Genomic DNA, 12020 nt, shown 5'->3' with positions numbered 1-12020 from the left:
ACATCTAAGGCCCCACTCTTATATACCACTGCCAAACAAAGCTCAGCAGACCTCTGTTAAGAGCAAAGCCTTTTTTGCAGCTGCACCACGGTGCAGAATGCCCCCGCCTCAAGAGGTTCTGCCAAGCCCAGACACTGTGATCATTGAATCCCAAAAATTGAGGTTGGTGTGGCACTGCCCCATTCATCTTGATTGAGTGGCCTCTGCTGGTCAACAAGGAAGCAATATGTGGTTGCTTTGATTGCATGATCCTTAGTTTTAGGCTAAGTAGGGCATGGGAACCAGAGGGTTAAGCCAAAGGCTTTGTAGAAAAGGTGGGATTTTAGGGTGGCTGTTGATCCATTCCTTCCTGTAGCTCAATTTTTTATCATTAGGGGTGGCTGTTTGTGTGTGTCTCCTGCTGGGAAGGGATTTGGGTCATTTTACCAGCTCCTGTCTTGTATCATTAGACCAGCTCTTCTGATGAATTTTTGCATTTATTAGTTGCTTTCTATTGTCTTTTAACCTTTATTTGTAAGCCACTTTGAATAATTGTTGATAAAGAGGAATTTGAGTTAAAAATAAAAGGGGGGGTTACCAGATTTTTTCAATGTATCCGGGGACAGGTTTCATCTTCATTTTGGGTGGGGACTGATTTGTAAATCCGGGGACTTCCCCTGGGAAACGGGGATGTCTGGTAACCTTAGTCTAGCTTGGTGCTAAGAGAGCTCTAAGGTCAGCTCCTTACGACTGTTCCAGATTTTCCAAGAAACAGTGCATGAGACAGATGAGGCAAAGATCAGACGAAAAAGGTCTTCCATAAACAGAGCTATTTTGTACAATTATTACATTGCATTTTGGACAATGACTAGAGAGAATCTTGCTTCATTTGTTGCAAGTAATTCAGTAGGATTAAGAATACACATATAGCAGTGCAGTGGAACCAGGTTATTCCCTACATACTTTGGATTGAGGGCATGATTCTAGTTCCTGCTCCTATAGATATCTAAAAACTGAACCAACATGGACGAGAATAGTTTTCTAGGAGAGAAGTCCTATACACACTTTTAAACATGAGAGATATTGGGCAGAGCTAGAGAAGCAGTGGCCCTTAGCCTTATTTAATGCATGCAAGAGGCAGCCAGAAGCAGAGAAGGAAGGCAAGAGAGAGAAACATGTTTGTGTGTGGCTAAAATGGATGGAGTAATGGAACAAGGGAGAGAAGCTGTCTGCAAGCAAACCATTCAGACCTCTTGCAAGGAGGGCTGAACTGAAATGGAAAGAGCAGTGGGAAAGGGAGCAGGTAATCTTCTGCAAGCAATTAGTTCTGATCTCTGGCAAGAATGAACCATCCCCTTCTCAGCAGCCCACTGCATGGGAAGGAAGAGGGGAGGGTTAGAGAAGGCTACTCCACCCACCACCACTAGCATGGAACCCGCAAACAGATTACCCCTGAGCGAGGAAAGGTTCTCAGCATCTGATATTGATAAAGTGGTACTTCAGGTTAAGTACTTAATTCGTTCTGGAGGTCCGTACTTAACCTGAAAATGTTCTTAACCTGAAGCACCACTTTAGCTAATGGGGCATCCTGCTGCCGCCGCGCCGCTGGAGCACAATTTCTGTTCTCATCCTGAAGCAAAGTTCTTAACCTGAAGCACTATTTCTGGGTTAGCGGAGTCTGTAACCTGAAGCGTATGTAACCTGAAACGTATGTAACCCGAGGTATCACTGTAATTGGATCTCAGGATCTGTGAATGTGAGGCTGTTCACAGAAAGGGGCTTTCCCATTCCCTGCTCCCCCCTGCACCATGCTGAAACACCTTTCCAGAGGGTCAGGGGTCCTTGTGAATTTTGTGAGACGGAATGTGGACAGGATGTAGTGGGAAGGGGGAATTAACCCAAACTGGATGGATGCACCTTAGGTACCAGTAAGTGCATCTCATCTCAAACAGGGTGCCTCTGCCTGATTTCTGGCAGATCCCCTTTCCTCTTGTAGCTATACATGCCCCATCCTGCATCACAGCCTCTGCAAGGCTTCTTGGGAGTTGCAAGCAGGAGGATGAGATGGGAAAACAGCCTCCTGTGAACAGCCTCCTGTTCACAGATCTCATCCCATTCATATTTATATATTATATAAATGAGAGAGGGGTTTTTATACTTAGATCTACTGATGGGAGTGTTAAAAGTGTGCATATAATAATTTTTAAATAGTGAATAAAAACCCCTGTGTGCGTATAGGGGAATTTCCTGTTTTCCTTGCAGAATCACCTTGCCGCCACCCCGCAACATAAAGTATATTATCAGAAGTTGCAGCTAGGTATGAAAATCCAGTTTTTCTAGAGGAAAGCATAGAGCTGCGTAAGAAATAGGAAAGCATGGAATCATCCATGCTGCGTTGGCTATGACTGCAATGGGGTTTACTTTCAAGTAGGAGATTTCACTGGATTTCACTTCAAGTAGGAGATTTCACTACAGAAATTCTCTGTAGTTTAATTAAACAAGCTGTTATTGAAACATTAATCTTTCACACGTTAAGAACTGCATGAATATCTCCTGCATGCGTGACAGAGAAAGAAATAGCCTACTGGTTTTATTTAATGTATCCAATGACCACTATAATGGGACATGTGATGGGAAAGAAAAGGAACAAGCAATTCTTGCCGCAGCAAATTGTAGCTTCACCAAAGCTATTAAAATGATTTAGCGATCACCCCCACCCTTTGTTACAGTTTTTCAGTGTCTGTCATCATTAAGATGAATTCTTGGTGTCCAAAGAGAATTTCTATTGGAATTCAGTGCTTAGAAGCCGCTCAATTCATCTTTTAAACACCATCCAAATACTGTAGCAGTAGGCTCAATGAATGCACTTGGGGGACTATCATCATAGTGTGTAGCTAATCCCCTGCCCTGCACATGTTTATAGAGCCTTACACCGAGACAGGCCATTGGCCCATCTAGCTCTGCATTGCCTCTACACTGATTGGCTGCATCTCTCCTGGATTTCAGACAGGTGGCACCAGCCCAGGGGTCAGCAACCTTTTTCAGCCATGGGCTGGTCCACCGTCCCTCAGACCATGTGGTGGACCAGACTATATTTTTTTTTTGGGGGGGGGGAATGTGAAGGAATTCCTACGCCCCACAAATAACCCAGAGACGCATTTTAAATAAAAGGATACATTCTACTCATGTAAAAACACATTGATTCCCAGACCGTCCGGGGGCTGGATTGAGAAGGCAGTTGGGCCACATCCGGCCCCCGGGCCTTAGGTTGCCTACCCCTGCACCAGCCCTTTCCTTTAAAACAGTAAGTTCCCAAAACCTGTTAGAACAAGAAAGTTTTCACATGCCAGTGGAAAGAGAGCATGGAGGGAGCCAGTCTAATTTCTCCAGGTCAATCAAAGAGGTTAACAGGATGGAGCAATTCCCCTACAAGGAACGGTTGCAGCATTTGGGGCTTTTTAGTTTATAGAAAAGGAGAGTAAAAGCCAACATATGTGTGTGTGTGTGTGTGTGTGTGTGTGTGTGTGTAATTATGCATGGCATGGAGAAGGTGAATAGTGAAAAGTTTTTCTTCCTCTCTCATAGCACTAGACCTCATTGGCATCCTATGAAGCTGAATTTTCAAACTACAGTCGTACCTTGGAAGTTGAATGGAATCCATTCTGGAAGTCTGTTCGACTTCCAAAACCAAATTGCGGCTTCTGATTGGCTGCAGGAAACTCCGTGGAAACCCCATCAGACATTCGGGTTCCAAAAAAACGTTCACAAACCAGAACAATCACTTCCGGGTTTGCAGCATTCAGGAGCCAAAACGTCCGAGCTCCAGGTAATTCAGGATCCAAGGTATGACTGTATAGAACTGGCTCCCACAGCAGGCAGTGATAGTCACTAACATGAATAGCTTTAAAAGAGAATTCAACCAATTTGTGGTCATCCGTGGCTACTAGCCCCAATGGCCCATCTTTCACCCCCTCAGCTGTTGGTAGTAATGCTTCTGAATACCAGTTGCTGGAAAATGCAGCGAGGGAGATTTCTACTGTGCTCAGGTGCTGCTTGACCTCCTACAAGCATCTGATTGGCCACTGTGAGAACAGGATGCTCTCTCTTTTTTTGTCCAAACATTTTATCTTTTCCTTATACACTGGTACTTCATGTTAAGTACTTAATTCGTTCCAGAGGTCCGTTCTTAACCTGAAACTGTTCTTAACCTGAGGTACCACTTTAGCTAATGGGGCCTCCTGCTGCCGCCGCCCCACCAGAGCACGATTTCTGTTCTCATCCTGAAGCAAAGTTCTTAACCTGAAGCACTATTTCTGGGTTAGCGGAATCTGTAACCTGAAGCGTATGTAACCTGAAGCGTATGTAACCCGAGGTACCACTGTAATGAAGTTATTCTAACCTCCTGGTCATTTTTGTCACCCTTTTTCATTCCATTTCTAAAGCCACCAGAACTGTACACAGCATTCTAAATTTGAATGAGGGCATTAAAACAACAATACAATTTATATTGTAAATGGTTGTAAAGCACATCAAGAGGAGTTTTAGCTTAAAGTGCATCTTCCACACCAACTATCATTTCAGTGACTCTCCCGTACATATGACTGCAGTATAAACCATCTTCCAAAACCATCTTTTGCTATTCATACTTTCATATCTTCACTATATGCATAGATCATTCTCTCAGAGTTCTTTGCAAACTTAGAGCAACATCCTGTACCTTGCCATTTTCCTCCTCATAAATACTTAGATGCATACAGTGTCCACACAATGATAAACAATATAAAGATATTCAAAACATAAGGGGGGAAGGAACCATATCCATGTTAGAAGTTCCCTGTGCAGATTATACGTAACAATATGACAATTGTTCAGTGTAATTATTGTATAATTTTATAAGCCTATTGGACAAAGGAGGTTATGAATAGAAAGTTCGTCAGCAATTGTCCTTTGCTTGAGATATGGAACCAGCTCACATTTTCCCTTCCACACAGAAACCAGTTACATGGTTTCAGTTTCCCTTGATTCACTTGATGAGAGGCTAGCAGTCATGCCAAATTATCTGGTGGGTTCATAATGTGCCTCAACAGTGACTGAAGACGAGACCACCAAACATACCCTCTTTTCAGGCTCAATGTGGAATTTAAATTAATGTTCCCAGGGGTGAAAGTCTATCTAACCATACCATCTAGCCACTCCAATTACATTTTTCCTCAGCCCAATCAACATTACATTGCTTAATTTAAATAATATAAACATAATAAAGGGTTCCTTGGCAGGATTCAGAATGCTACATATATTTTATATTTGAGGTAAGGCATTTAGAGATGTGAGCTCCACTGTAGCTCTGCTGTAGCCACTGCCAACACGATTCTATGAGTCAGTCATTCTAGAAGGTTCATAAACTCTTAGTGATTGTCTTATTTGTTCATAGAGTCTCCAAGGGTGTTCTTTTACTTCAGGGAATTGTCAAGCTCACTAACCAATGTCAAGCAATACAAAAGGGAAGAACAAGCACTGAATGAAGCAGGTGTGGAAAGCAGGTGTGTCCAGTGCAAGACAAGTTGTTACCCTAAAATGAGATTCTCTCTGTGTAGATATAGGCCAGTTACCAAGATTTAAGTGCTGTTGGCTCTCATGACACCAACATTGTGTTGCAAGAGGAGGAACCCACGATGGAAGTAATGGCAGGACTGATGACTGGGGTCACAGACAGGACTAGATACAGTCGTACCTCGGCTCCCTAATGCCTTGGGAGTCAAACGTTCCGGCTCCCAACAATTGAAAACCAGAAATGGGAATCTGAGTAAGGGAGAAAGAAACTAGTCGAGTGTTCCGCCAGGTGCCAAACTTGACCGGATTTTAAATAGCTTTTGGATAACTGGAAGTTGGTAATCTCTGCTTGTCGTACAGACTTCTGTTAGACTTTGGCTTTGAACAGCACTGGGAGAAAAGAATGTGGAGGTCCTAAAGAGAACAATATTTTAAGACAGTGGCCCAGTTCACAAATCATTGTAAAACATAGTTAATGGTTCATTGTGAAATTGCCAATCTGGACTATTTGGCTCCTTCCTCTTAGCACACAAAGGAAACCTCACAAATCTTGGTTTACTGTTACATATGAACTATGGCTCATTGTTTGTTTCATTCAACTGAAACATAATTGGCTTTTCATCATGCATTGATTGGAATGAAGAAAATCCATGATATTTGCTTTGAGTTACCTTGGTTTCTTTCTTCCCATGGTGAAAACTGACCAAAGCAGGTGTGATCAAATAGGTTTGTGCATGGCTACAAGTTACCATGATGTGTGAAAGTGCCTATTTGCCCCCAATCAAATGCAGAAATGAGCAGGCTTAAGTTCAGCGTAAGGATGCGGGTGGCACTGTGGGTTAATCACAGAGCCTAGGACTTGCCAATCAGAAGGTCAGTGGTTCGAATCCCCACAACGGGGTGAGCTCCCATTGCTCGGTCCCTGCTCCTGCCAACCTAGCAGTTTGAAAGTGCATCAAAGTGCAAGTAGATAAATAGGTACCGCTCTGGTGGGAAGGTAAACGGCATTTCCGTGTGCTGCTCTGGTTTGCCAGAAGCAGCTTAGTCATGCTGGCCACATGACCCGGAAGCTGTAAGCTGGCTCCCTTGGCCAATAAAGCGAGATGAGCGCCACAACCCCAGAGTCGGCCACAACTGGACCTAATGGTCAGGGGTCCCTTTACCTTTAAGTCCAGTGTAATGAATTTAAGAATGCATTCATGTGGGAGTGAGCTGTGACATGACAGAAGTTTATAAAACTATGAATGGCAGGAAGGGAGTGTGCTTTCTCTCTCTCTCCCATAACATTAGAACTAGTGGATTTCCAGTGAATCTGACTGTTGGAAGATTCAGGACAGATAGAAGAAAGTACTTCATCCAGTGCGTAGTTAAACTATAGGATTTGCTCCGACAGGGAAGCAGTGATGGCCACCAACTTGGAAAGCTTTAATTGAATTTGCATTTGAATGATAATCAGTACCTGGAGGACAAAGCCTTAATTGGATTTATGCTGGTAGCAGCACGTATGGTTTTCGCAAAGTTTTGGAAAGACCTCGAGGGAGCAACCTTAACATCCTGGTACAAGGAGTGTGGTAAATAGCCCTTATAGAGAAATTAACACAAAAAAACTGAAATTCTCTAAAGGAGCAAAACAGAAGGACACTTTAGCTGGAGAATGGTGGGACTTTCTTGCATTTTCAAATACTGCAGAGCATGAGAGACCAGCCCCAAGATTATAAAACCAATTTATGGATAGTGTAACAAGTAATTACTTGTATGCTGTACTTTTGCACTATTCTTTCACTTCCATCATAAAGCAAAATGCTACCACTGTAAGGGAATTGCTAAGGTCATATTGGGGTCTTCAGAACCAAAGTTGATGGGATTATTATTTTTGTTGCTGTTGATGATTTACATTCAAACTGCATTGTGCAGAACATTAGGTTCCAAATTGCTGAAAAATAACAATAAGTAATAAAAAGACAATAAAAAGAGGATTGGACAAATTAACGGAAGACAAGGCTTTCAGTGGCTACTAGCTACGCTCTGTCTCCACAGTCGGAGGCCCCAATGCTTCTGAACACCACTTGCTGGAAACCACAGGAGATGAGAGAGCTCTTGTGCTCAAATCTTGTGGAGTTTTCTTAGGCATCTGCTTCTCCACTGTGAAAAAAGGATGCTGGACTAGATGGTCTGTTGGCCTGATCTTCTTATGCTTTATGTTCTTAACAAAAGCATGGCCAATATACTTCTGGCACTTATCAAGCTTAAATTGTGAAGTGTGGATCGTTTCAAAAGGAACCATCCTAAATCCTCACCCTTTGAGATGGAGAAATTTCCTCCACATGCTGTGCTGTGAAATGAAAGTACAACTGGTCAGATCCTGACAAAAGGTGGTAAGGGGAATATATTTTTGAATAAATCTTAGGCTGCAACCGTGCCATGTGAGGGACCATTTGCAAGACCACTGACCCACTCCAGAACTTAAGTGGAAAGTCATTCCAATGAATTGATGCTACAGGTGGCAACTATTTTAGGCACGTCCAATTGGTGCACGATCACTGACCTGCGGGTCCTTTTGGACCTGGAAGAAGGCAGAATGGTGGAAGGGTGGGGCACATTTACATGTGTTCCTCTGACACATGTGAGGCCTGGAACAGAACCCCGCACAAAATGGTCACCACCTGTATATGCCTTTCCAAAATGCCCCCGCGCTATATTTGACGTTAGTTTAACATAGTCAGGTGACTGAAATGATAATATTGCATGCTTTGTTTTGAATTCATAATGAGAAGTTACTTCAAGTATATGCTTTCATCAGATGTCAACCCCCAAAGTTCTTATGAAAGTGTCTAGTGTAGCATTTTGGAAGACTAAAATGCTAAAGACTAAAATTTGGAAGTATGCGGATGATACCCAGCTCTACCTCTCTTTCAAATCAGAACCAGTGAAGGCGGTGAAGGTCCTGTGTGAGTGTCTGGAGGCGGTTGGTGGATGGATGGTGGCTAACAGATTGAGGTTGAATCCTGACAAGACAGAAGTACTGTTTTTGGGGGACAGGAGGCGGGCAGGTGTGGAGGATTCCCTGGTCCTGAATGGGGTAACTGTGCCCCTGAAGGACCAGGTGCGCAGCCTGGGAGTCATTTTGGACTCACAGAAGTCCATGGAGGCACAGGTTAAATCCGTGTCCAAGGCAGCTGTGTACCAGCTCCATCTGGTACGCAGGCTGAGACCCTATCTGCCTGCGGACTGCCTCGCCAGAGTGGTGCATGCTCTGGTTATCTCCCGCTTGGACTACTGCAATGCGCTCTACGTGGGGCTACCTTTGAAGGTGACCCGGAAACTACAACTAATCCAGAATGCAGCAGCCAGACTGGTGACTGGGAGCGGCCGCCGAGACCATATAACACCGGTCTTGAAAGACCTACATTGGCTCCCAGTACGTTTCCGAGCACAATTCAAACTGTTGGTGCTGACCTTTAAAGCCCTAAACGGCCTCGGTCCAGTATATCTGAAGGAGCGTCTCCTCCCCCATCGTTCTGCCCGGACACTGAGGTCCAGCTCCGAGGGCCTTCTGGCAGTTCCCTCACTGCGAGAGGCCAAGTTACAGGGAACCAGGCAGAGGGCCTTCTCGGTAGTGGCGCCCTCCCTGTGGAATGCCCTCCCACCAGATGTCAAAGAGAACAACAACTACCAGACTTTTAGAAGACATCTGAAGGCAGCCCTGTTTAGGGAAGCTTTTAATGTTTGATATATCACAGTATTTTAATATTCTTTTGGAAGCTGCCTAGAGTGGCTGGGGAAGCCCAGCCAGATGGGTGGGGTATAAATAATAAATTATTATTATTATTATTATTATTATTATTATTATTATTATTATTATTGTTTGAATCCTCCTTAATGTAATGTTGCTGTTAATTTTTCAAGTTATAGGAATACTGCATGTTGTTGTAATGCAATCTAATAACGTGCCTTGTACCATGATCCAAAACATGGTTACTTTAAAGTAAGCTCCCCTGAAATCAACTAAGTAATTCAAACAGTGGGATGCACCACACTTACTTCCAGATGAATGTGGTGTTAAATGTGGGTCTGTTGAATGTTCATTGGTTTAAACCCTGCTGTGAAAATATTACTTTACATTCTGATTTTATGAGATCACAACTGTGCTTTATTTGGTTGTGTGTTTTTTTTAAGGAAGGCAAGGTACAGGGAATTTAACCCTGTATCTGAAAATATTTAGATGTGGCTTAGCATTTCAAAATTATCTTATGAAAGTGGCAACTAATTAAATTTGCCATTACACCTTAGAATTTTAAACACTTTCCAAACTCTGAATGCATGGGCTTCTCTATTGGTTTTCTTTCTGTCAAAATTACAAATGCAAATAATTGAATAAAACTCTGCTAATTCTCTTCAAACCTGGAGTTTTTTTAAAAAAAAAAATCTTAATCATCATAAGGTAAACAAAGAACATGTTGAAATAGAGCAGAGTTCTAATGAGTTAATGTAAAAAGAAAAGAAAAAGGCAATCTGCCTGAAAGCTGGCCGCCTGTACCCTGACAGTCATCCATCAAACCAAAAGTCTCTTTAATAAATGCCAATTATAGGGCAAATATGCACAAAACGTGGATAGCATAAGCCATGGGATCATTTCCTTCCGAGAAAATTAGTGGTGAGCAAGACTCCCATGCAGTATAAACTACCAGTCTGCCCTACAGCAAAGTTTGCTCTTGATCTGAATACTAAGTACTAATTGCTATTTCTCTTTGCATTCTGTTGTGCTGTGCACATCTATAAAAGTTTATAAAGGCACAAAAATCTATTCTCAGAACTGCAAATTCCTTCACAATTTGTATAAAAGCCTAACCTAGCTATAAAAGGGGAGGGGGGGAATGACATGCCTATAATGTACACAGTGTCTCTGACTTCCGCTGTAAACGAGTCGTTTTCCTAACTTAATCATACTCAAATTTCACCCCTTTTAAAGATCTTGATTCAAAAATGTTCTCTCATTCGCCACAGTCCGCAAATTTATTCCATCTCTTCCTGTGATACTATATGTGCATAAATTAAAAAGGAATGGTCTCGAGTAAGGCCTGGATTTGACATGTGTACATTTCTTCTTGCACTTAACATGGATTTTATAAACTTTTGTATAAAATGTGTGAGAGAAACTTCATTCACACACACACACACACACAGAGAGAGAGAGAGAGAGAGAGAGAGAGAGAGGGGGAGGGAGGACATTTTGATTCCGATATTAAAAGGTATAGCTTTGACACTTAAATCAAATGGGAATCAAAACAATACAAAGCTTTCCTTGGAGACCAGGGTTGTAGTAAAAATGTTGGACTAGGATTCAAATCTTCACACAGCCTCACTCATTTTCTCTCAGTCTCACAGGGTTTTGGTGAGAATAACAGTGGGGAGGTGGAAGAAAGATGGACACTGCCCTGGGTTCCTTGGAAGAGAGGGTGGGATAACATGTTGCAGGTAGCATTATCAGTAAGATGCTAAAACGATTAGTTATTCTCTTCCTCAAAGGACCCCAGGAAAGCATGCATGGTTTCCAGAAGTGGATCACCTTGTGGGGTAGAGCTGCCATGCTAGCTTCAAGGCAGCGGGGTTGCTGCCACTATTTACGTACCTGGAGGGAGAGAGGGAAGGTCAAGGTGATGGTGCAGTTGACCTGGTGCTGGTGGTACACTGGCAGAGCCAATTTGTCTCTCCCACCAGTATGCCTGCACCATGCCAACCTTCCCAATGCCTCGCTGTCTCTCGCATGGCAGCTTTTCCATGAGCTGCTTCTCGCAGTCTGCCTCGCCTCTCATTTAATCCTCACATCTATGTGATAAGGTGGGTAAGCTGAGAGATGGCAACCAGCCCAAGGTCAACAACAGCTGACCTTCATGGATCAACAAAGGTTCGAACCAGGTCATCTTTGGTCCAACCCATCATTTTACACCACCGCACATAGCGGCTTTCATCTCAATTTGTCACATTTTTACATCCCTGATGTCTATGAACAGCACACCTGTCCTCTACCATCAAGAGACTTTGTTCATCTGTCAAAGTTGCTGCTGCTGCTGTTGCATTTGATATGTCTCTTGATAAGAAGCATGTTTTCAAGTACAGAATATCCCTGGCCTACATCTCGGGGTTAATGTCTACGAACAAAGAAAGAAATATGTTAACTAGACAAAGCTGCTTTCTAAGTAGTCATACTTTATGCCAGTGTATAATGACAGAATTAATTTCTTGGAGGACAATGTTCATGTTTGCTGCATTTGCACAACATGCTACATTAGTCCCGGGCTGATGTCTTACCTAATTGACCCCCAGTGTGACATCTCCCATCGCACAGGGAGGCCCGTGCTATATTCACTTATTTCCATGTTGCCTGAAATTATGATGAATGATCTGAGCTCCATTCAATTATTGAAAAAGTGCAAAGAAACAGAAACAATGAAACTGGCAAAGTGTTCTGCATTCTTTAGGAACAATTTAGG

General features: G+C 42.9%; 2 protein-coding genes across 5 annotated transcripts in view; one reads left to right on the top strand and one right to left on the bottom strand.

Moving 5' to 3' along the window:
* SLC25A21 (solute carrier family 25 member 21) overlaps positions 1-12020 on the bottom strand; it is a 300979-nt gene that overhangs the window by 258931 nt on the left and 30028 nt on the right. The window lies entirely within an intron of this gene.
* LOC307203913 (uncharacterized protein) overlaps positions 5349-12020 on the top strand; it is a 43119-nt gene continuing 36447 nt past the window's right edge. The window contains exons 1-2 of the mRNA XM_079955188.1: positions 5349-5519; positions 6923-9253. Coding sequence (XP_079811314.1) covers positions 8330-9253 — 924 coding nt within the window. The 5' untranslated portion in view covers positions 5349-5519; positions 6923-8329. The remainder of the gene's footprint in view (positions 5520-6922; positions 9254-12020) is intronic.

Source organism: Podarcis cretensis, assembly GCF_951804945.1.
Source record: "Podarcis cretensis genome assembly, chromosome: 1".
In the NCBI taxonomy this organism is placed as follows: domain Eukaryota; kingdom Metazoa; phylum Chordata; class Lepidosauria; order Squamata; family Lacertidae; genus Podarcis; species Podarcis cretensis.
Note: the sequence above shows the minus strand (reverse complement) of the source record. Positions and strands in the feature narration are given on the sequence as shown.